The 23876-nt window shown below is 51.2% G+C and overlaps 3 protein-coding genes across 3 annotated transcripts; all 3 read left to right on the top strand.

The window, feature by feature from the left end:
• Positions 1-241: 241 nt before the first annotated feature.
• Positions 242-1790, top strand: NWD1 (NACHT and WD repeat domain containing 1; the record flags this gene model as incomplete). Its single annotated transcript, XM_032092349.1, is given in 3 exon segments — positions 242-557; positions 560-664; positions 667-1790. Coding segments are annotated over 3 exon segments (555 nt in total), but the record flags the coding sequence as incomplete, so codon positions are not given.
• A 942-nt stretch (positions 1791-2732) lies between these two features.
• On the top strand, positions 2733-17090 carry SIN3B (SIN3 transcription regulator family member B). The gene is made up of 20 exons (XM_032092348.1): positions 2733-2837; positions 3492-3598; positions 4381-4534; positions 5623-5886; positions 6276-6419; positions 6628-6750; positions 7221-7310; positions 7555-7673; positions 8308-8515; positions 9142-9258; positions 9612-9850; positions 10375-10558; positions 10785-11379; positions 11865-12034; positions 12452-12455; positions 12553-12725; positions 13017-13109; positions 13396-13490; positions 13913-14117; positions 14483-17090. The coding sequence occupies exons 1-20, from the start codon at positions 2733-2735 to the stop codon at positions 14711-14713; spliced, it is 3420 nt and encodes a 1139-aa protein (XP_031948239.1). The 3' UTR covers positions 14714-17090.
• A 4114-nt stretch (positions 17091-21204) lies between these two features.
• On the top strand, positions 21205-23622 carry F2RL3 (F2R like thrombin or trypsin receptor 3). The gene is made up of 2 exons (XM_032092790.1): positions 21205-21483; positions 22168-23622. Exons 1-2 carry the CDS (start codon positions 21396-21398, stop codon positions 23235-23237), a joined length of 1158 nt encoding a protein of 385 aa, XP_031948681.1. The 5' UTR covers positions 21205-21395; the 3' UTR covers positions 23238-23622.
• Positions 23623-23876: the final 254 nt, after the last annotated feature.

The following is a 23876-nucleotide window of genomic DNA, read 5'->3' as shown; positions in this document are numbered from 1 at the left end:
TCTGGCCTTAGGCTGTTATCATCTGACAGAGACTGCTCCTTCCTGCTGCTTCAAAGCAAGAGATTTTGGGAAAACTGTTTGAGGCACGGAGAGCTTTTAAATCTCACCTCCAGAGATTTTGTCTGGAATAGCTTGTGACAGGTGAAAATCTGAAATATGAATAATAAGGAATTTCACAAGTAAAGAAGCCAACCACGAGCCCCATTTGAGGGCAGACATTCAGAGTAGGAAGAGTCTCTGATTGCCTTGTTTTACAGGTGAAGGGTGTGACACACTGGACACATCTGCCCAGGTGAGATGCCCCAGCCAGATGCTGGCTGAGCAAAGCCGGCTCCTTTTCATGGGGCTGGTCTCTGGGACAGTCCTTGCCTCCCCACTGAACTCCAGGCAGGATGTCACTCACACCCCACCTCCAGAGCCACAGAAACCAGTCAACCACATGGCAATGAGCAGGCAGAAGCAGTTTGCCATAGCACACGATGATTTAGTCCTTGCAGATCTATGCCCAGTGATCCACAGGCCCACCCACACCATCAGAACGCAGATCCCTGGCTCCCTGATCTCCTTGGAGATTACAGAGTCATCTACAGCAAGGCCAGCAGGGATTCAGTCCTTCAGGACTGCCCTTGGGCCCAAGGGTTCCCTTTGGAAGGTCACAGAAGCAGATCTCCTGCTTGGCAAGCGGCCCCAGGGAGCAGCAGGCTGGCAGTGGATCCGATGATTCCCTGCAGTGTCTCTGGGACTTGGAGCTCTGTCAGCAGCAACTTGAGCTGAGCTATTCTGAGGCACCACAGCGCTGAGTGTCAATGGTCAGTTACTGCCCCGGGCTGCCAGGGAGGATGCAGCTGATTCCCAAGGAGAATACCCAAATCCTGTCAAACTGAGAGGCACAAGCTTTTCCCAGCATCCAAGGCTGGTTTGCAAGCATCCTTACAGCTGGATACATCAGCCAGGTGTTGGTGCTGTCAGTGGCTGAGGGCTGGTAACTCTGCTCTGACAGAAAACTCAACTCACAGGAGTTCTTTGTCTACGGCTCTTTCTGCTCATGTCACCAGGGTGAGACTCATGGCATAAACCAGGGAACAGGAAGAGACTTCTCAAGTTAGTAACAGTAACAGAAAACAGAAATTGGGCCAACTCAGGAGAATCCAGGAGGAAAAAAGAAAAAAAGTGGTGGAGGAGGTTGGATCAATGCTGATTTTCTTTCACACACCAAGGATGTGTCTGAGCTACTCCTTTCCACAGGTGGAATAAAGGGCTTTACTCTGTCCTACCAGGCTCTCTTTCCTGCACAGCTGTGAGTGCTTCACAACCTAGGAGCTGTATTTGGCTCCCATCATCCTTCCAGCATCACTACTGTAAAAAATATTCATTTTTTATTTATATTTTTAATCACTGAATACTCTAAAACATATCCACTTCAACCTGTATTTACCAGCACAACAATCTAATGCCAACCATCCATTTTCAGCTCACATCTCTCCTGAAAGGCCTTTGCTGTGCCTGCTTCTCCAAAGATGATAAATATGTGTATACTGGGTCACTGGATCAATCCATCGCAGTCTGGGATGTTGCAAGTGGTGAGCAACTGTGAAAGAAAAAGTCTGTATTAATTTAATCCTTCCTGTATTAAACAGGCCTGTAGCATCCTTCATGTTGTCAGAAGGGAAACAGGCCAGAGGGCAGCAGTTTGTGCAAGCATCAGAACAGGGGATGGAATACCAAATCCAGAGGCAGTGTGTGACCATCCTGCCTGGAAGCTGAAAACAGCTGGAATATTCCAGCACAATACAGAGAAAAACATTCTGGGTTCAAATACCAGCAGCAACTTTAAAGGCAAAGCAAGAAAGACTTCCGCATGTCTCTCTTATGCAAATCATCTGTAACGCTTTAAGGAAAAACAAGCGGCACTGCGTATTTTTTTCCCCCCTCTCCTCCTTGCTCTTCATGTAACTCTGTTTCACTGAGTTCAGATTGCCTGGTGACAGGGACCATTGGAGAAAGTGGCATATTTTAAGCCCACATTTATCCTGCTACCCCAGAGAAACCCTTGGCACTGAAGGGCTCCCCGAAGCCCCCCATGGCTCTTCCAACACCGGCTCTTCCAGCCCCTGGGGCTCCCCCAGCCCCCGTTCCTCCAGCCCCCCTCGGGCCCCACCAGCCCTCTCGGGCTCCCCCAGACACCTCATGGCTCCTTCAGCCCCATCTGAACCCCTCCACCACCCCCGGGCTCCCTCAGCCCCACAGAACCAGAGGCAGTTCCTCCAGCCCCGTCAGTTCCAGTTCTCAGCCCCCGGTTCCTCCAGACTCCCTGCGATCCCGCAGCCCCCTCAGGCTCTCGCAGACCCCCCGGGGTCCTCCAGCTCGGGCCCCGCAGGCCCTGCTCCCCCTCAGGCTCCGCTGCGGCCCCGGCGCTCCCTGAGGCGCTCCCTGAGGCGCTCCCTAAGGCGCTCCCTGAGGCGCCGCTCCCGCCGCGGCGCTCGAACGGCCGGAAGCGGCGGCGGGGGGCGTGGCCTCAGCGCGGGGGCGTGGCCTCAGCGCGGGGGCGTGGCCTCAGCGCGGGGGCGTGGCCACGCGGAGCGGGGCGGTGCAGAGGCGTGGCCAATCAGGGGGCGTGGCCAATGGGGGCGCTGAGGGGGCGGGCCGCGCCGCGGGGGCGTGCCCAGCGCCGTGCGCGCTGACGCAGCGGCCGCGCGCGCCGCCGGGGCCGTGCTCGCCCGCCCGATTCCAACATGGCGGCGGGGGGCGGCGGCGGCCGCGGGGCCGGCGGAGGCAGCGCCCCGCGCTGGGGCGGCGGCGGCGGCCGGGCCGCGCCGCACGAGAAGCTGCCGGTGCACGTGAGTGCGGGGACAGCCCCGGCGATCGCCCCTTTCCCACCCTCCCCGCCCCCGCGAAGGGCCGCTCCTCGCCCCCCCGGGACGGCCCCGCCCGCCCCCACCGTGACCTGCCCGGCCCCGGCCGCGGTGCTGAACTCGCCCCCCGGGGCTTGTCTCTCGCCCGCCGGTATTGGGGGGTGTCCCTGGGGCTTGTCCCCTTCGCGCCAGGGGCTCCCCCGCCCTCCTCCGCTGGTTCCGTGGGGTCCCCTGGGGCCGCGTCCTGTTCCCCCGGTACCGTGAGGGCTCCCCGGGCCTGTTCCCCCCTCCCCTGGGCCGTGCCCCGCTCCCCGGCCCAGCTGTTCCTCTCTGGTGCTGCGGTCATCCTCCCCAGGGACCTGTTCCCGGCTCCCCGGTACCGTGCCCCCGTCCGTGCCTTGACACCCCCCCAGTACGGGAAGCCCACTCTCCCCAGTACGTGGTGCCCACCGGGCCTGCCCTCCTCCGGCCCCCTCACCTTGTACCGAGTGCCCTTCCCCCCCAGTGCTGTGGGACTCCCCCGGGGCTGGTTCCCACCCGCTACAGTGTCTTGAGGTGCCCCCGCCCCAATTCTGGGGCCGTGGGGGGCTCCAGGGCCTGTTCCCCCTGCCTGGGTCTCACCGTGTTCTCACCCCACAGGTGGAAGATGCACTTTCTTACCTGGACCAGGTGAAGATCCGCTTTGGCAGCGACCCTGCCACCTACAACGGCTTCCTGGAGATCATGAAGGAGTTCAAGAGCCAGAGGTAAAGCCCAGGTCCTGCATCCTGGGGTGCTCTGGGGAGCTCCTCAGCCTTTCACAGAATCCCAGAATATCCTGAGCTGGAAGGGGCCCTCAGGGATCATCAGTGCAGCCCCTGGCCCTGCACAGACACCCCAACAACCCCAGCCTGGGCATCCCTGAGAGCGCTGTCCAAACGCTCCTGCAGCTCTGGCAGCCTCGGGGCCGGGCCCATTCCCTGGGGAGCCTGGGCAGTGCCCAGCAGCCTCGGGGGGAAGAACCTTTCCCTGAGATCCATGCCCAGCCCTGACACAGCTCCAGCCACTCCTTCAGGTCTCACTCAGCCTTTGTGGGGTCTCTCTGCCTGTGCAGGGCCCCCCAGCCTTCACCCCATCATTCCCCCTCTGCAACTCACTGGTCTGTCCCCCAGTGGTGCAGTCACACGGAGTTGGAGAACTTCTGCCCATCCCATCATTTTCCAGAGGTGAAATCCACAGGAGGCAAATCTATTTTTACTGTTCACTCTGAGATCTTGAAAATAAGTGAAGCAGCCTGAGCACAGAACCTCTGGCGTGGCAGCCCTGGAGGTGGTGGGTGTCCTGCCCCTTTGCCAGCCTGCACACTCATCTCTCCTCTCCATGGATAACATTCCCAGGGCGAGGCTGCAGTGGTCATTCCATCTAACTGGGCTAATTTTTTTTTTAAAGAATTGTATCCCTAAGTTACCAGATGCTTCACATCCCTCTGGCATTTTCTGGGCTTGTGTTTCTGATTTGGATGAAAGTAACAAACCCCTCTCAATTTTAGCATTGACACACCTGGAGTCATCCGACGTGTTTCTCAGCTTTTCCATGAGCATCCTGACCTCATTGTAGGATTCAATGCCTTTCTTCCTCTGGGCTACAGGATAGAAATTCCAAAGAATGGGAAGTTAAGTATACAGTCACCTCTGAATAGTCAGGTAGGTCACAGAGCTCTTGTTCCCTAAATAAACTGTTCCATGGGTCACTGGACACGTCTGCACAGTTTAGGCTGTGGAGATTTATGTGTAGTGCATGTTGCTGAGGTGTTTAGGTGGTTTTCAAAGCCTGTGATAATGGGTGTAATATAAATTTAAATGTTTATTCAAAGAGTCATAGAGTGATTTGGATTGGAAGAGACCTTAAAGATCACCTAGTTCCCAATTTATTCTCAAACCTGGTAGTTTGACTTATACAGGAATGATGATTCTGCATGAAAACACCACTTCAAGACCAAATATTTCAGTCAGATTTGGAAACTGAAATTGTCATTGGCCTGACATTGTTAAATGGGTTCCCAATATAGGTTGTAGGCAGTGACAAATTTCAATGAGAGATCCTGGAAGAATTGCACTTCCAGTCTTCCACTGATAAACCAGGAGACTTGTTTAGGCAATAGGCAAAAGTACACAGAACAGTCATTGAATTGTTTAGGCTGGGGAAGGTCTTTAAAGATCATGGAATCCCCATCAGGTACTGTTGGTGTGAAACACATCTGCTAGGGTACAGATGGATGTTGCCCCTGCTTGTTTTTTGTTGTTGTGTGGTTGTGGAGCTGAAACAGAGCCATAAACTGAATTCTGCTGGTAAACTCATGGTTTAACTCCAGTTAGTAGCAGGAACTACCTTTTAGATCTCAGCTCCTTCAAATCTCTCTGCTGCTTAGGAATTAACATCTGTAAGGGCCTTATGTTTGATACGCTGCTTAAAACTGCAGTTCCTCTGCAATAACCAGCAGTAGCAGGACCTGCAGTGGGGGGTGTTTGGTGCAGCCTCTCAGGTGAGGCCAATAAGGCTCTGACAGCCACAAGTCAGGTGGTTCCTACACCAGGGAGAACTTTGGGGGTTATTTTAACTGATGGAGTTAATAAACCAGGTAGGGAAATTGTTTAGTGACTGAAATGCTTTTTCTTCCTTCTTCATGTGACAATATTTTTTAACTGGAGATCTTGCCAGCACTGCTGCTGGGTTGTTGTGGAGCTGGTCCCTGATCCTTTTCCAACACATCTCCTGTGTCCTGTGCCCCCAGGTGCCCCCAGAGCCCGTTCCCAGCACGCTCCCTGGCAGTGGGCTGGTCTTGCACTACTCCCAGGAGAACTCCCACAACCACAGCGACTGCTCCGAGGAGTTTCGGCAGCAGCTTCCCTACAAAGAAGATAAATCCCAAATTCCCTTGGAATCTGATTCCGTGGAGTTCAATAATGCCATCAGTTATGTGAATAAGATCAAAACACGTTTCCTTGACCATCCAGAGATTTACAGATCCTTTCTAGAAATTCTTCACACTTACCAGGTAAAAAGCCTTCCGTGGAAGAGGCGGTGGGTTGGCGTTGGAGCTGTTGGAGTCGTAGTTGTCAAATTTAATCTCTGTCTGTTGAACAGACTTAGAGTCCCAAGGACTGGTCTTTATCCAACAAATGCCTTGTAGATATTCACAGGAAATGACAAAAAGTGTGAAAATTGTGGAACTTTTCAGAGTATAGAGAGGTTGTAGCCAGATCTGTCTTTACTCACTTTCAGCTGATTCCGTGATCCTGTGTGTGAAAGGAGGCCCTGTAACAACCTGGGGCTGGCTCAGAGTCCTTTCAAGTTCTGTGGCATTGGTGTTTCTGGCTCAGGATGAGTTTTCTGGCAGAGTGAGGTGCTTTTGACTCTGTTGAACATCTGTGTGTATCTTTTCAGAAAGAACAGCTGAACACCAAGGGCCGACCCTTCCGGGGCATGTCAGAGGAGGAAGTGTTCACTGAAGTGGCCAATCTGTTCCGGGGACAGGAGGATCTGCTCTCAGAATTTGGACAGTTCCTCCCAGAGGCAAAAAGGTCTTTGGTACGTGCTGAGAGCAGGGCAGGATATTGAATGCTCTGTCTGCATGTAGAATATGCAAAACGTGGGAAATCATACAGCCAGTAATGAGCTTTGCTCCTCTTCATTGTTTGGATTTTCCCAGAACAGGTGACTTAACCACATGCTCTGTGTCCTGTTAGGATTCTTTATTTGAGAGAAGAATGTTGAAATCATTATTTATTTACTTCAGTTCACAGGAAATGGACCATGTGAAGTGAACAGTGCCCAGAAAACTGAGCATGAGAAGAATCTGGAGCACAGCAAAAAGCGATCCAGGCCACTGCTGCTGCGTCCTGTTTCTGGCCCAGCAAAGGTATCTTTCAGCAAGTAAAAACTTAGAGTAACCTGATATTACTTGTGCTTAGTAATTGCTGAGATAAAGGTGTCATGAGTAGTGTCTTTGTATGTAGGTGTATGAAAAACAAAATTTTGAGTTATTTTAATTACTGTAGAAAAAGGGAATTTTTAATGCATGCTTAAATGTGTGTGGTAACATGTTTGATACTAAATATCACAACCTTCTGTACTAAGTATTGGCCCTGGAAAGGGACAATTTATTGCTTCTGTGCAGAATCTCAAGTGATTCTCTTTTTTTGTTGTTTCTTCTTAGCTGGGAGACATTTGACAGAGATTGCTGTGAGGACGTGACACAGCAATGCCAGGTCACTGCTGGGGAAATGCAGGGTCTCAGCCTTTGCAGGGAGCTGTTCTGTGTCAACAGAGTGGAATTTGATGGCATTTGAGTCACAACATGTTAAATATAACTGCTTGTTCTTTTAACAGAAGAAAATGAAGCTGCGAGGTACCAAAGATCTGTCAGTTGCGACAGTGGGGAAATATGGGACGCTGCAAGAGTTTTCCTTCTTTGACAAGGTCAGTAATTGTTCTTTTCTCACATTTTTGGACTTATCTTCAGCCTTTTATGTGGTTGGTAATGGGTTGGTTTTGTGTATAATTTGTGTCAGCACTTAAGATGTTCCCTGACTTTTCAAGTGGTAGAGAAAGACCGACAAAAGTAAAAATAGGTGGGTTTGGAAGATGACTAGACAGATAATGAATAATTTTCTAAGTACAGGTGGCATTCAGGTGATGTGATCATCTCTCCAAACTGCTGTAGGTGCGCAGGGTGCTCAAGAGTCAGGAGGTCTATGAAAATTTTCTCCGTTGCATCGCTCTCTTCAACCAGGAGTTGGTCTCTGGCTCTGAGTTGCTCCAGCTTGTTACACCCTTTTTAGGGTAAGTTACTAACTTACTTCTCTGCCCTGTGGTACTTTGTAGGTCCTACTCTGTTATTTTTTGGACACATTGTGAACTTTGTTACTGAAGTTTTGGATTTAACTTAGAACTGTGTCGTGGGTAGCGCACAAGAAATTAAATGAACGTTAATCCAAAAGGAGGAGTAATAAAATCTGAACCTTTAAATTTATCTGTGCAGCTCTTAACGAGTATTGTGAGGAAACATTTTCCTCTGTCTGTTCACACTCCCTGTTTAATATCTCAAAGTGTAATAAAGGTATAAACATGAAATCTGAGAACAGGGCTGTGAGAAGGATAAATAGCTCCAGCTCTGCTGCGAGCCTCCTGAGCTGTTTGGCTTGCAGCAGAAGAGGGAGAGTCAAATGGCAAGGATCAGTTTCTCCTCAGGCACTTTAGGGGAGCATTTGTGTAGTGAAGGGAAATTGTTTTCCTGCCTTAAGTAAAAAAACCCTTAAAGCAATTCAGAGAGAATGATAACAGAGGTGAGATGTTGGTGAAAGATTTCTCCCTGTAACGCTGAGTTTGTTTAGATATTTCTGCCTCCCTTTTATGACACACATTAACCACTCTAAAAATGTCACAGTGAAATAACAAAATACTTGTGTTTTTGAAGGAAATTCCCAGAACTCTTTGCACAGTTCAAGTCCTTCCTTGGTGTGAAAGAGCTTTCCTTTGCTTCTCCGCTGAGCGACCGCTCCGGGGATGGAATGAGCCGGGAAATTGATTACGCTTCCTGCAAACGCATCGGATCCAGTTACCGAGCTCTCCCAAAAACCTACCAGCAGCCAAAGTGCAGTGGGAGAACAGCCATTTGCAAGGAGGTACTTTGGGGTCAGGCTGTTCAATCCCTGAACACACATAAATTGGAGTGCGGCCATTTGCTCCACAACTTCTGCATGTGGAGTCCCCTCTTCAGTGCTGATTCCCTTTACTCAGCCAATTTATTGAAACAGTACCCACATTTTACTAATTTTATCTAAACCCATCTCAAATCACATCTTTAATACCTTTCGAGTCTGTGTGCAGACACAAATGTGTTCCTAAAGACAGAAAACAATATTAAATACCCTGGGATAAACTTTTTAGCAGTGGGCCAGTATGACCTTTGGGAGCAATTTTTCTCTGGAAGAGCCCTGTGAGGCACTGCCTGAGGCCCCATTCCCACTGTTGTGGAGAGCTCTGTCTTCTTTTTTTTACAGTTGCTGATCACTGCAGAGTGATCTCTGTGTGTGAGGTGATAGTGAAGGTGTTTTTGAGTTTTCTGAGCAGCAACCCAGCAGTTCCACACAGACCTCAAATCTGGGGAGCAGTGACCTGGGAATTAGGTCTGTAATGTCCTACAGAACCTCAGGGAAGAACTGTGCAAAAAGATGAGAGAGAAAACCCCATGAGAACAGCTCTGGGCTCACAAGGCCCTGCTCAATGTCGTGTCTTTGCACTGTTGCAGGTGTTAAATGATACCTGGGTTTCATTTCCATCCTGGTCTGAAGACTCCACTTTTGTCAGCTCCAAGAAGACTCCCTACGAGGAGCAGCTGCACCGCTGCGAGGACGAGCGCTTTGAGGTACCTGTGCTGCTGAGCTCCCTTTCTGCTTCCTCAGAAAGCAAAACCTTTGGATTTTGCTGAATTAATTGGTGGCCAGTTCCTGGAAGTTCTATTAGCGTTTATTGGTTTGAGATGGAGTTTGGTGTGTTGTGCTTGGAGTCTAATAGTTCTTCCTAGGCATGAGTCCAGTTCTAAATTGCATGTGACCTTTGGGAGAACTGGCAGAGGTCTGTTTTCCAGTAAAAACTTTCCTGATGCTTCCTGGCTCCACCCATGGGGCTGGAACACCTTCCACAAACCTGGGCTGCTGCTGCTCTCCGTGTTCCTGCTCTGCCTGTTCTGACACTGTGTTTTCTGGGAACTCTCAACAGCTGGATGTTGTCCTGGAGACCAATTTAGCCACAATCCGTGTGCTGGAGAGTGTGCAGAAGAAACTGTCCCGCCTGACCCAGGAGGATCAGGAGAAGTTTCGTCTGGATGATTGTTTGGGGGGAACCTCAGAAGTGATCCAGCGCCGGGCCATCTATCGCATCTACGGTGACAAAGCACCAGAGATCATCGAGAGTCTTAAGAAAAACCCAGTTACTGCTGTTCCCGTTGTTCTTAAGAGGTAATTCCCACTGTTCTGTGTTCTTTAAGAAGCTGATAAGGGATTTTTAAAGCATTTTTAAACAACAGGACAAGAGGACATAGCTGCAGGCTGCTCTACTGGAAGTTCTGGTTGGACATCAGGGGGAATTTCTTCACAAGAAGGGTTGTTAAACACTGGAAGGGGCTGCCCAGGGAGGTGGTGGAGTTGCCATCCCTGAAGGTGTTCAAAAAACAGTTGGACGTGGCAGTCAGTGCTCTGGTCTGGTTGTCAAGGCAGTGACTGGTCAAAGGTTGGACTCAGTGATCTCAGAGGTCTCTTCCAACCTAAATGATTCTGTGATTCTGTGAACTGTTTTTTGTAGGTGTTGTTTCAAAGGATAAGTTGTTATCAGCGTTGCTGCTTTTTCAAATTTATTTATTGCTTCTGGGAATAAATTCCAGTTTTCCACTGAAAACTTCTTGCTGCACCACAGCTGGCTACATTGAAATGTTTGGGGTGTGTTTCTGTGCCTGTCTCCCTGAACTGACTGTTCATTTATGCAGATTGAAAGCAAAAGAGGAGGAATGGAGGGAGGCCCAGCAGGGCTTTAACAAGATTTGGAGGGAGCAGTATGAGAAGGCCTATTTGAAATCCCTGGACCACCAGGCCGTCAACTTCAAGCAGAACGACACCAAAGCTCTGCGCTCCAAGAGCTTGCTGAATGAAATTGAGAGTGTCTATGACGAGGTGTGTATGACAGGGAATGACCCCTCCTCCATGCCCTTCCTTGGCAGTGTGACCTAGATGTGTGCATGGCACCTGGGACCGTGTGGAAGTGGTTGGAAATCGGGAGATTTCTTGGTCAAAAACAGCTGTCCCAAGCACAGTGTTAATACTGGCTTATTTCTCCTGGCAGGAATGGCTCTTGAGCATGGATTGGAAGGATTTTAATCTATTTGTCTCTTGATTATAGCATCAGGAGCAGCATTCAGAGGGAAGGAGTTCATCCACGAATGAGCCTCATCTTATCTTTATCTATGAAGATAAGCAGATTTTGGAAGATGCAGCATCTCTTATCAGCTATTACGTGAAGAGACAGCCCACCATCCAAAAGGAGGATCAGGCAACCATCAGGCAGATTGTGCATCACTTCATACCCGAGCTGTTCTTCTCTCAGCCGCCTGAGCACAACATTTCTGAGGAATCAACAGATGAGGACAGAGAAAACCACCAGGGGCAGAACCTGGATACTCCTGAGCTGCGGAAAAAACACGTGCCTGGGCCTCCAAGCAGTCCTTTGGAGACCAAAGCAACCTTCTGTGATGTTACAGCTGCTGAGCCCCACAACACCCTGGATGATGTTTACAGCCTCTTCTTTGTCAATAATAATTGGTATTTCTTCCTCCGCCTTCACCAGACTCTGTGCTCCAGGCTCCTAAAGATTTATCGCCAGGCCCAGAAGCAGCTTCTGGAATATCGGACTGAGAAGGAGAGAGAGAAGCTCCTCTGTGAAGGGAGGAAAGAAAAAACCAATGATCCAGCCATGGAGCTAAGACTGAAGCAACCAAGTAAGAATAATGCAGGGCTTAGTCCACTCTTAATGCCCTGGTTGCCAGTGCTCCATTGTGTATGTCTGGGTAACTGGGACCACCTGTGAGGGGTGTGGAGGTGCAAACAACTCGTATTTGTGAGTTGTGGACACAGCTCCTTTAGCAGGGCAGTCAGTGTGTCATGGGCTGGTTCACAGAGACTTCCTGCCAGCCCACTGTGCTCAGGTGTTCTCAGGTAGGGATTGCAGGAATTCATTGTAGGAACCCGTCACTTGGATTTCCAATGTAAACAGCCCCACAAGGAAATAGTTATTGCCCAGGGCAGTCCTGGAAGTGCACGAGGGAAACTGTCCCAGCCTCTCAGGGGACCTGGCAGGGAACTGCCTGTCTGTAATGTCACTCTACTCTGGGTTTCGTGGTTCTTGAGCAGTGCTGCCTCTTGCACTGCTTGACTTCACTCTGCATTTTCTGTGTGTGAAATGAATGCCCTTTCCCCTGGCCAGGTGAGGTGGAGCTGGAGGAGTACTACCCAGCCTTCCTGGACATGGTGAGGAGCCTGCTGGACGGGAACATCGACCCCACGCAGTACGAGGACACCCTGCGGGAGATGTTCACCATCCACGCCTACATCGGCTTCACCATGGACAAGCTGGTGCAGAACATCGTGCGCCAGGTGAGGGCTGTGCTGGGGCTGCACATCACCCCTCACACACAGCCAGGCTTCTCCCAGTGCCCTGCAGAGCAACGGGGCACTGAGCTTGGAGCAAATTCAGGGAAAAGTTCTATCTGACAGGGAAACGCCCCAGCAGGAGTTTAGTGAGAGAATTCAGCTTCCATCCAGGAAGATGGGATTTACTCTTTATGGCCTTTCCCAACATTTTTTGAGTTCCAGTCTTTTCAAAATTCTGCCATCCCCAAAATACATCTAAAGCAACACAAAAAATGTCCTGTTCTTCTTGCTCAAATCAGTCTTCCAGCTGTAGTTTTCTAGTTAAGGCACATCAGCCCTTCACTCTCCTCTGTTCCTTTTATTGCAAACTCATGAAAAAGAGAGTGAAATGTGGGAAGTCTCTGGAGTTTTCTGCTTCAGCTGAGTGTGATGCCATGCTGAGTTTTACACTCCTTTCATGACACACTAGAGTTAACTCCTGGCCCAGGCCTGCTGACTGAATTCCCCCTTTTTTAATGAAGCTTCACATCTAGTGAGCGATGACATCTGCTTGAAGGTGGTTGAGCTCTACCTGAATGAGAGGAAGCGAGGAGCTGCTGGGGGTAATTTGTCATCCCGCTGTGTCCGGGCAGCAAAGGAGACCAGCTACCAGTGGAAGGCTGAACGGTGCATGGCAGATGAGAACTGCTTCAAGGTAAGACCTTGCTGCCAGGGAACTTCAGAAAATCACTGAAAAACTTCAGAAAAATCTCCCAAGTGGCACTTGACCTGGCAGAAGTGGGTTTGGAAGCTCCAAGGTGAGAGAGTGAGCAATATGGAGAGAAGGTACCAAAATCAGAGCACAGACAGTGAGGGGACATTGTGGCTCACTGAGAAGCCCTGCTGCTTCTCTCCTAGCTTCTATTTGTTGTCCAAATGACTTGTGAATATGCAGCTTTTTTATTGTCAACCCCTGCAGCAAATATTTTCTGTAACTTTATCACAGGTCATGTTTCTCCAGAGGAAAGGACAGGTGATCATGACCATTGAGCTGCTGGATACAGAAGAAACGCAGACAGAAGATCCTGTGGAGGTCCAGGTAATACCACAGTGACCATGGAGTCTGTGTACCACAAAGCAAATGTCTAAGAATGCTTTCCCTGCTTTCTTCTTCCAAAATGTGAGACTTTGCCAGGAGGACAAGTTTGCTTGGGAGGTGGGCAGGTGACTGTGGGGCTGTGGCCATTGACAGAAGTGGTGTATTAGCAAAAGAGTTTCAACATAAATCAGCCTCAGAATAAACAGCTTGGAAAGAAACAAGTTCTTTGCAGTGATGTTTGTCCTGATGAGGTGAAATCTCACTTGAATTGGTCTCCCTTGTGTAGCACCTGGCAAACTACATGGAGCAGTACGTTGGGGTGGAAGGAGCTCCCAACAACCAGAACGACGGCTTCCTCCTGAAACCGGTCTTTCTGCAAAGGTGAGCTGCTCCCTGCCCTGAGCCACACCTGCAGCAGCTGCTGCTGCCTCCTCCCTGCCCGTGTGCCAGTGGGTTTGGGTGATGTGCCAGTCCCGGGGAAATGCAGTCACTTTTGAGGGGCTGCTCCAGCCCAGTGAACCGCACAGGGATGCTGAAAGAGAAATTTATGACCACTGCACTGAGGTTCGTTCATGGAACTGTGTTTGGAATGGAGCAGGATGGATTCTGGATGGGATTCTGGGTCTACTTTGTTCCCATTTCACTAAATATTTGTCAGAGCTTACTGAGGAACATCCCAGAGAGAGCCTAAAAAACGAAACATGCGAATACAAGTTCCATACTTGCGCTGTGAGCCCTGTCAGATGAGGAGAATGGATAACCAAGTGTGTGATACATGCTTTGTCATCCTTGTTTTGTTCCAGAAACCTGAAGAGGTTTCGCAAGTGGCAGTGCAAGCAGGTGAGGGCCCTGCGCAGCGAGGTCAAGAGCTCCTGGAAGCGGCTGATCGGGGTGGAGAGCGCCTGCAACGTCGACTGTCGTTTCAAGCTCAACACCCACAAGATGATGTTCATCATGAACTCCGAGGATTACATGTACAGGAGAGGAGCTCTCTGCAGAGCCAAGCAGGTACATCTCCCTTTTACTCCCTGTGCAGCCCGGGCAGTAGCAGAGGTTGAGGGTGGGAGCCAAAACGCAGGGACCAATAATTCTTGTGGCTGAATTCCTGCAAGCTACACCCAGAAGCTACTACTGTGTGTTGGGTGTATCATGGAGGAGAGCTGGTAAATTCTCTGTGCTTTGGGTTAGCTTAGCAGTCTTTACATGCAAATTTTAAGTGGGAGTGGCAAACATTAGGAAATAGAGATGGTTAAACGCAGGTCTGTGGTTTCCTGTTTGTGTTGTGCCCAAAGCATTGCACATCTCAGGTAGAGCTGAGGGCTTTGGCTTTTCCCCCAGGAACCTCTCAGTGATCTTCACTGTCCTGCTCTCAGGTCCAGCCCGTGGTGCTGCTGAAGCACCACCAGCAGTTTGAGGAGTGGCACAACCGGTGGCTGGAGGAGAACGTGTCCATGGAGGCCGTGGATGTGGTTCAAGACTGGCTGATGGGGGACGAGGACGAGGAGATGGTGCCCTGCAAAACCACGTGTGAGACAGTGAATGTCCACGGGGTGCCAGTGAACAGATACAGAGTGCAGTACAGCCGCCGTCCCGCTTCACCCTGAGCACCCAGACGAGTCAGAGCGTTGCTGGTGAAGCACATTTACTATGAGAATAGTGGTGGGAATGCAATGTATGTATTAATGATATTTATCCAAACAGCATTTTACTTTGGATTATCATGTATTTTCCATATGGCATAGACTTGTCTCCTTGCAGTGTAATCCTCCAGCCATCATGAAGAGACTTTTAAAAGCTTTTATGGGAAGGGGGCTCTTGGCATTGCCACACACTTTTCAGTAGTTTCCTGGCTTTAGGCCACTGCTGACCAGCTCAGTGAGGGGGTGAACTACCACTAGTGGCTTTGTTGGAGAGGTGGAGCTGGGCTGGTGCTTGAGCAGATGCTGGCAGCTGCTTCCACTTCGAAGGGTTTAATATTCCGTATCTTCCTGACTTTGTGCCGTCTTGGAGCCTGCAGAACTCTTCACTGTAACCTGGGAGTGCCAGCAGGGCTGAGAGCCCCTGGCACAAGGGGGGCTTTGTTATCCCTGTGAACCAATGAGGCAACATTGGTTGAGACTCTTGTTCCTGGTGCTCTGGTGAGAAAAATGCCAAAACTGACACGGGGATGGCCAGCACTCCAGGCTCTGACCCTCCCTCATCAACCAAGTGTTCTGGAGCATGAACTGAGGGGAAGAACTCTGAGCTGTGGTGCTGGGATGGGAGCGATGCCCGGCTGAGGCCCCCCAGCTGCCGGTGTTGCTTTGGGAGCTGAGGACCTGCTGCAGACTCTGCCTTCTAGAATATCCACGGGGAGGAATATCCACGGGGAGGAATATCCATGGGGAGGAATATCCATTGCGAGGTCTGGCCTGGTTTTTGGATTTGTGTTTTGCATGTTGGTGGGCAGCTCCGGAGCTGGGCGTTTCCCGGCGTCTCCCTGTGCATGCCCGGCCTCCGGCGCTCCACGGGGCTGCACCACGTCGGTGACATCGGCAGATGGAGCTCCCGGAGCACAGCTGGGAGCTGAGCTCTGGCCCTTGGACTCTCCTGTTTCTGCTGGGTCAGCACAGGCGCTGGGTTTGCAGGGACACAGGAAATCTGCGAGCAGCAGTGTGAGATCCAGCCGCAACCATCCCGGACGAGCTTTTCCACTGCAGCAGCCGTACTGCTATCGAAGCTTTTTTTGCCGTGAAACCTAACACAGCCTGCCCTGATCTGTGCAGAACACTACACCTGACTTAATCTAGTGAGAAATCAAGGAAATTTACTCGTGTCTGTCCTGCAGCCCCACTGTGACTTCACTCCTGTTTTTCAGGGGCCAAGGGCAAGCACGCTGTCCGTGGAGTGTATTACAAACATAATGTTTTGAGGCATACCCAGCCTCCTTTCAGCTTTGCTTCCAACTTTTCCCTGGCTTTTGGGGCAATAAACCCCCACCCTGAAACTTTCTGTGGCTTTGATTTTTAGGTTATGATTTCTGCCAGACCTAAGGAGCAGCCTGTAGGATTTGTCCTGGGTTATTTCCACTGTACGACATTTGGTTTCGCAATTGTCTCACTTGACAGTAGAAAAATTGGCCTTTGGGGTACGTTTAATAGAAAACTGTCCTGAGTCTTTGTCTTTTCTGCAAAATAATCTGTGGGAGGGAAGGAGGGAGGCCACTCTCTGGCATTCGTGGCCACTTGCACAACCACTGCCAGCAGAGACTTTTCATCAAGAACCCATGTTCTCCTCATCTGGGTCTCTGCTAAACTTTGGTTCCTGAAATGATCTGAAGGTTCTTCCCCTGCCCTCGTTGCAGGGAGTGATAAGAGAGCACGTGGCTCTGCGAGGGCTGGGGGGAGCAGGGGGACAATCCCAGTGCAAAGCACGGTGTCCCCCTTTCCCTTCCAGCCAGCTCACTAAACACACCTCAGTCCTGCTCACCTCTCTGCTGTCTCCCAGCGGAGATGACAATTGTGCCAAATTTTATGGTTTTATGATAACAGAAAACTGTTTACTAGAAAATAGATGGCAACTTGTGGCTTAAAATGCGTTTGATTCCAGGTGTCCCAAGGTGGGCACCACACCTGGGCACTGTCCTGTTCCATCAACCCATTCTAAGTGTACTTCAGGTATTTTTAAGCATCCTTATTTTGTAAACCTTAATTTATAATCTGAACTGATTAAGCAAGACTTTTGCCCTTTGCAGTGCTATTGTCTCGAAGCTGAGAGCAGCAAGGGATGTGAAGGGAGTAACGGGCAGATTTGAGAGGGGCTTGTTCATGTCTGAGGGTCTCAGCTGTGTATCTGCACGACCTTGAGTCAAGAGTTTGTTCTTCCATTTGTTTGAAGGATCTTTGCTTTTGGGCTTGTAATTGCTTTGCCAGCTCCTTGAATGTAGTTTTTTTTATATTTATTTGCACATTCAAGTAAAATAAAATACTGATTTTAAAAGTCTGCAGCTCTCACTGTTTTGCATTTCTTTTCAACTAATTTAAACTTTGTGACAACCCCCAGAATTCATTGGCTCGTACCTGAAACTGGATTTTAAATGGTAGAAAAATGCAATTGAAAGGTTGAACGAGCAGTTCCTGGACAGGCTGCAGGATGTGCTGATGCATCTGTGTGTCAGCAAGTGCTGCGTGAGGGTGTGAGCAATGCACTCGTTAATGGAAAAGAGAAATACATTTCCTGCAAGCAGCCCCCAGCAGCGATCCCACGCAGGAGCTGGGGCTGCACTCATGTGGGAGCTGCCAAAACCTTTCCTGGAGCCCGTGGCTGGAGGGGAGCAGGGAGTCCAGGGGGTGGCACAGTTGCTCTGCCACAGAGAGGTTTCAAAAGCAAACATTGGAACGGCTGGAGCTGGGTCAGGGCTGGGCATGGAGCTCAGGGAAAGGTTCTTCCCCCCGAGGCTGCTGGGCACTGCCCAGGCTCCCCAGGGAATGGGCCCGGCCCCGAGGCTGCCAGAGCTGCAGGAGCGTTTGGACAGCGCTCTCAGGGATGCCCAGGCTGGGGTTGTTGGGGTGTCTGTGCAGGGGTTGGATTTGATCCTTGTGGGATCCCAGCTCTAGGACTGTGTTGTGCAAGGCAGTGCCTTCTTGCAGCCTGGTTCCTTCCTAGCAGCACCTTTGCCAGAGGTGAGGCACAGCCCAGGCCTGGCCCCAGGAATTACACACTGAACACAACCAGGGCTCAAGAGAAGGGACTAATTCCAGTTCCCAACCCCACAAGCACATCTGCTACAGGTTAAGACAACACAACTGCAACCATGAAAATAACCCTCCACCCGCCTTTCCCTCAACCTCCCCAAATTCCTGGGTAATAACATGTTTAACTGTGCTCCCTGTGAGCTCTGCACGACAAATGAATGAGTGGATTTTGCAAATTGAGCCGTAGTGATGTGACCCAGAGCTGATAGGAGTTTCCTTTACATCATCCCCAACACTTGCGTTGCCATAACAAAAGGCAGCTCTGCTCTCTGTGCAGCCCCCTGGTTGCTCACAGGGAAACAAGTTGTTGTTCTCCCAATAACAATCCTCTGGTGCATCAATTGCACGGAATAATTTGATTAAAATGATGGCAGTGGGGTCTCAGAGGACACAGCCCACTTTGCACAAGTCTTCTCTTGGCCCTCTCATAAAGGGGATGCTCCCTGTGCTCGAGGTGAGGGACAGCCAGATGTGACATAAGAGTGCTTGGAGATCTCAGCGAGGGGACAACTCTGGCAACAGCAAACAGCTTAAAAATATCCTTCAGGTTTGCAGGATGGAATAGGTATCAATAGTTTGCTCAATTAAATTCAGAGTTGCTAAAGGAAGTACCTGAGTTCAGCATTTAACATTCCAGGACTCTTTTTACGTATTTCCACATCACAGGGATGCACCAGGAGAGTCGGGGCTGTGAACCAGTGAGAGAGTCTAGAACTGTGTGTGAAAACATAATTAGAGGTTTTCTTCATGTTTTAGCCATTGCTCTGGATTAGAGCTAACTCCTTGTACCACCTGTTCAATTTGAAGACTAAATCAAAATCTAGCAGCCCTTAACCTGTGCTAAAGAATGAATCTAAAGAGTCCTGGTGCTGAAAAGGGATGATGATGATGATGGTGATGATGATGACAATGATGATGATGGCTGTGTCAGGCCAGGTAGCCCCCACCCCAGTGCCACTATCTTGCTGAGAAAGGCCCCCCAAAAGCTATTCCAGAACACTGTGTTTTAGGGGTGTTGATAAGCTTCAACCATTCCTGGAAAATGCCTTCACATGGATTTTTACAGTGTGAAGTGAAAACTGCAGGCAAGCAGAAGAGCAGTTCTGAGAAACCTCCCTCCTCAGAAGCGCTGCAGCAGCGTGAGGCTGAGCAGAATGTGCGGAATCACCCAGGGAAAAGGCTGGGCGGGACCCCAGAGGAACAGGAGAGCCGTGGTACAAGCAGGAGGGAGAGGCAGGGGCATTCCCTGGAGCCATGGAGAGTGTCAGGCAGGCCCAGGGAGAAGGAGGGGACCTGGCAGTGTCTGAGATTCGAGGGAACCTTGTACACACAGAGCCTGCAGAGACAGCTCCGAGCTGCTGCTCAGGAGCCCTCTGGAGCCGCTGGAACGGAGCAGCAACAGCGAATCCCATCACTTACCCACCGCAGTTTGCTCTTCCAAGCCTCCAAGATGTATGGGACTGGCCAGGTGGTGTCCGTACCCTCCCTCTGAGCTCTGAAATCCCCAGCCTGTTTCCAGCATTACATCTTCTGGGTTCAGAGCCCCGGAATAAAAGAGCCCCTGCTCCCAGGAGATGATCTATTGCACAATGAATTACATTAAAACCAAATTGTTACCCCACAGGGCAGGGATCACACGACTTAAAGAGATGTTAACAAGCCGTGACAAACCTCTGGCATTAGAATTTTCAGGCAAGCTGTTCTGCATCTAAGGCAGTCACTAAATCACACAGCATCTGAAAATGAAGGATGCAGCGATGAGTAACCCTCTCTGCTCCACTCCAGGGACCTGCCCATAGGAAGCAGGCTGTGATTTGCACACTATCTGAACCTGATTATGGCTAATTTTTTGCATACAGAGCATGGAAAGGATCCTGGCTGAGGCATGGAAAATATGTGGCCACATGAGTCATTCTGTAATGGTTCATAAATCCTGAGAGAATCACAAAAGCAAAACATCTAACTTTGCATCTTCCCTCTCCCTGCCAGTGGAACTCCACCTCTCGACATGCTCAGCACAAGGATGCGGGAATATGGTGAAAGCAAAGGAAATAGGATCATTTTCTCCTTGGAATAGAAGAATCTCATCAAACAGCAGCCAGGCTCAGATTTTCAACCTTCACAGAAGAGGCCATTCATAAGGAGAGGAGAAAGAAACGAGCTGCTCCTCAGGTTGCCAAACCAAATTTACAGTTCCTACTGCCTGGGCTCCAGCTCCTGTCCTTCCTCCCCTGCAGAGCCAGGCAAGGACTGCAGAGAACAGCCCAAACCCCAGCACCCTCTCTAGCCATGACCTCCTGTCGTCCCACTGGCCTGTGCTCTTGATGGCCAGGGCCACGCTGAGGCTCTGACACGGGAGATGGGAGAGGATTTGGGAGCAGAGCAGAGCAGAGAAGGGACCTGGCCAGGGGGTCAGAGAAGGGGGGACCAGGCAGCAAAGGATCTGGAAGGCTCAGGTAACATCTGCCAGTCCCTGTTACAGCATTATCTGAGTTGTCCTCTGGGCACAACCAGCAGCTCCACACTGCTTCGAGTTCTCATCCCAGGCAGAGTGGGGATTGTGCAGGGTGGACTGCTCAGCTCTGGGAAAAGACAGCTTTTTGTGGGGCAGGAGTGGCTGAACTCCCCGTTATTCTCCCAGCAGCAGGGACTTCCTGCATGCCCTTTGCAGGCCCCTTTCCTGCTGGATGGAGCTGCTCTCCCTGTCCCAGTGGTTTTCAGTGGAAGCAAAGCGTCTCCCTCACTTTGCCACTTGCCCTTGGTTGTGCACAGTGCTCCTGCTGGTGCTTTCAAGTGCAAAGAGCTTCAACCCAGAGGACTTTTTAACCATCCTCTGCAGTAAAATCAAGAAGATGCAGGAGCTTCATCCCCTGTTTAACCAGGAAGATGGAGCAGAAAAAGAGCCGAACTCCAAAGGGCCCAGCCTGATCTGGAGGCTGCAAGGCGACACAAAAACCTTCCATTGCCAGAACACGAGTCTGCAGGAGCCCCGTGTAATCCCTGGGAGGTCTGTGTGGTCTGCAGCTCTGATATCTGGGATATCTTCCTGTTTGTAGTACCAGAAAGTGTTGTGACTCAGGGTTTGGGAAAAGACCTCGGATCACCCACAGAGCCACTTGGGTCTCTGTAGTGGAAGGACGCTCGGCGCTCCCACGGGCAGAGGTGCATGGGTTCTGTTTATGTCCAAAATGCATCAAACCCGACCACATTTGTTATTTCCAGGAATATTCCGGAGCAGGAAGGAGACCCAGATGAGTCACTTGAGCCACCATCTCGCTCTGAGGATGAAGTGCAGCCTTGAAACACTTTGGGTCTGGATAAACAAGCCCCTCCCAGTCCCACATTCTGACGCTGGGCTTGTCCAGCCTGAGCTCGGGCAGCCCACGCTCGTGCCAGTGGTGACAGCCCCTCCATTCCCTCATCCTGCCCAGGATAAGCCCCGTTGCTTCCGAGAGTTAAGGACCAGCAGGAGGAAATGCGTAAGCAGGGTCACTGATGCTGCAGTTCCCACACAGCTCTGGCACTGCGGTGGGGCACTGGACCCTGCGCTGGGATGGGGACCCTCGGGAACAGGCAGCTGCCACACAGGCTCCTGCTCTGCTGTGCCTTCTGGGGACTCTGCCTGGCCTTGGACTACGATGGTGAGTGTGTGCCTTTGGGTGCAAAGCTGCTGCTTGTTGAAGTACTGGGTATTTGGGACCTTTGTAAGATCCCTGAAAACTCCTTTTTTTAATGAGTTCACATGGGAGGATGCTCTGATTGAACTTGGTGTGGGCTCTAGTTGAAGCAGGAGCTTGACAGAGGTGATACAGCAGAGAAAGAAGCTGGGGTGGAAGAAACTAGAAAGAGAAAGGAAAAATAGAGGAGCAGTAAACCAGAAAGGACTTGAAAGCCAAATTTTTAGCTAATTATACTCCCAGAGCCATGACTTTACACTGGAGTGGCTCCAGACCTTCGGATTGTTGTGAGAGCCAGGCAGAGGAGTTGCTTCCTGGCTTCCCAAGCCTGCTCATGGCTGTACAGGGGAATTGTTCTCTGGCTTCCCAGGCCTGCTGATGGCTGTAGAGCATCACAGTCCATTGTGAGCTGCGAGAAACCACAGGGAATCGGGTATATTCTCAGAAAGGTGGCTGAGGGTGGCTCCTGCACACCTAATTCTGCCAGACAGCTTTTTCTGCCCATCACACAAGAGCCTTTCCAGAACACTGCCAGTTGCAGGGACCCCAGCAGAAAACAGCGAGCAGCCTTTGGGGTGAGCTGGGCGTGCAGCCTCCAGACGCCAGCCTGCTCTGCTGAGTGAGTAACGGGCTGCCTTCCTCTCCCAGATTACTCTCAGAACAGCACCAATGAACAGGCCACCACCCCAGAGGTCACCCCGTGTCCCCGAGCCATCCCGGGGCACCAGGCCACGGTGAACAATGTCACCTACCTGCTGATCCCCGAGGCCACGCGAGCCCAGCTGGGCAGCGCCGTCACCGTCCGGCTCATCCCCTGCCTCTACAGCCTGGTGCTCCTGCTGGGGCTGCCGGCCAACGGGCTGGCCCTGTGGGTGCTGGCCACCAGGGCCGAGCGCCTCACCTCCACCGTGTTCCTGATGAACCTGGCGGCCGCCGACCTGCTGCTCATCTCCGTGCTGCCCTTCAAGATCTCCTACTATTTCCTGGGCAACCACTGGCCCTTCGGGGAAGGGCTGTGCCGCCTCACCACGGCTTTCTTCTACGGGAACATGTACTGCTCCGTGCTGCTGCTCACCTGCATCAGCGTCGACCGCTACCTGGCCGTGGCTCACCCCTTCTCGTCCCGCGCTTTCCGCACTCCCACCTTGGCTGCCGGCACCTGCGCTGCCGTCTGGCTCTGTGCTGCTGCCCTCACGCTGCCCCTGACCCTGCAGCGGCAGTCGTACCCCCTGCTCGGGGCAGGCCTCACGCTGTGCCACGATGTCCTGCCCCGGCACGAGGACGACGGGTTCTACTTCTATTACTTCGTGGTGCTGATCGCCTGCGCCTTCCTGCTGCCGCTGCTGCTGCTGGTGCTGAGCTCGGGCGCGGTGCTGCGCGTCCTCCTGCGCGGGGGCAGCCGCTACTCCCACGCCGTGAAGCTCACGGCCCTCGTGGTGCTCACCCTCGTGGTTTTCTACACCCCCAGCAACGTCCTGCTGCTGGTTCACTACTCCAGCCCCTGCTCCAGGCTGCACGGCCGCCTGTACCTCAGCTACATGGTGAGCCTGGCCCTCAGCACCTGCAACAGCTGCGCCGACCCCTTCGTCTACTACTACGTGTCTGAGGATTTCCGCGAGAAGGTGAGGAGGAGAGTCTTCAGGAGCAGCAAAAAAACCACCACTTCCCTAAAGACCTCCAAGGAAACGCTGCCTCGTTCCAAACATTCGCTGGCGTGAGCCTCCAGCCCGGCTCGCTGCTCCCAGGGCACTCGTAACACACAGTGGGGATAAGATGAAGGCGAGACTGGAATTCCACAAGTTTCACCCAGAGCAGCATTTCCCAGGAGCTGAGTGCTTTTCCCTGTCTGCACAGGGATAAGGCTGAATAAACCCAAGCTGTGGGATTCTTTGCCCAGACAAGATGCTGAGTGCTGGACACATCCATCCTTTGCTGGGACACTGCCTGCAGCTTCTCAGCTGGCCACACACCGCCAGGGATGCTCCTACCCATACATCTGGGTCTGGTGTTCCTAATCTGACTACTCTCTGCCTGCTAGTCCTGCTCCTGACTTGCTCACTGTCCTTAAGTGCATATTCCCTTCCCCTAAAACTGAAAAAAAAATAGACATTGCAACCCCAAATCTCTAAATGTTTCAAAAGATACTCTCCTGAACTAAACCAGTCTGTCAAGAGAGTGCAGAGCACTGGCTTGTGTAGCAGAAACGTTCTTGGCTTGATTTGCATGCAATCCCCCAGTAATGTCAGTCCATTGTTGGTAAAAGGTGCAAAAATCCCATTCACTCATCCTTGTATTTGCAAATCCCCCTTGGCATCCGTAATTTCTTTGAGGCAAAGGTTGTATTAATGGATTTTGTA

Source organism: Corvus moneduloides, chromosome 28, assembly GCF_009650955.1.
Source record: "Corvus moneduloides isolate bCorMon1 chromosome 28, bCorMon1.pri, whole genome shotgun sequence".
Lineage (NCBI taxonomy): Eukaryota > Metazoa > Chordata > Aves > Passeriformes > Corvidae > Corvus > Corvus moneduloides.
Note: the sequence above shows the minus strand (reverse complement) of the source record. Positions and strands in the feature narration are given on the sequence as shown.

What these genes read in the sequence shown, in the direction of transcription:
- SIN3B (XM_032092348.1), top strand. Translation starts at nt 2,733, where the DNA reads ATGGCGGCGGGGGGCGGCGGCGGCCGCGGGGCCGGCGGAGGCAGCGCC. An exon ending in CAGAGGCAAAAAGGTCTTTG is followed by an intron (nt 6,420 to 6,627) that starts GTACGTGCTGAG and finishes TATTTACTTCAG; the next exon opens with TTCACAGGAAATGGACCATG. An exon ending in CTTGTTACACCCTTTTTAGG is followed by an intron (nt 7,674 to 8,307) that starts GTAAGTTACTAA and finishes GTGTTTTTGAAG; the next exon opens with GAAATTCCCAGAACTCTTTG.
- F2RL3 (XM_032092790.1), top strand. Translation starts at nt 21,396, where the DNA reads ATGGGGACCCTCGGGAACAGGCAGCTGCCACACAGGCTCCTGCTCTGC. An exon ending in CCTGGCCTTGGACTACGATG is followed by an intron (nt 21,484 to 22,167) that starts GTGAGTGTGTGC and finishes TTCCTCTCCCAG; the next exon opens with ATTACTCTCAGAACAGCACC.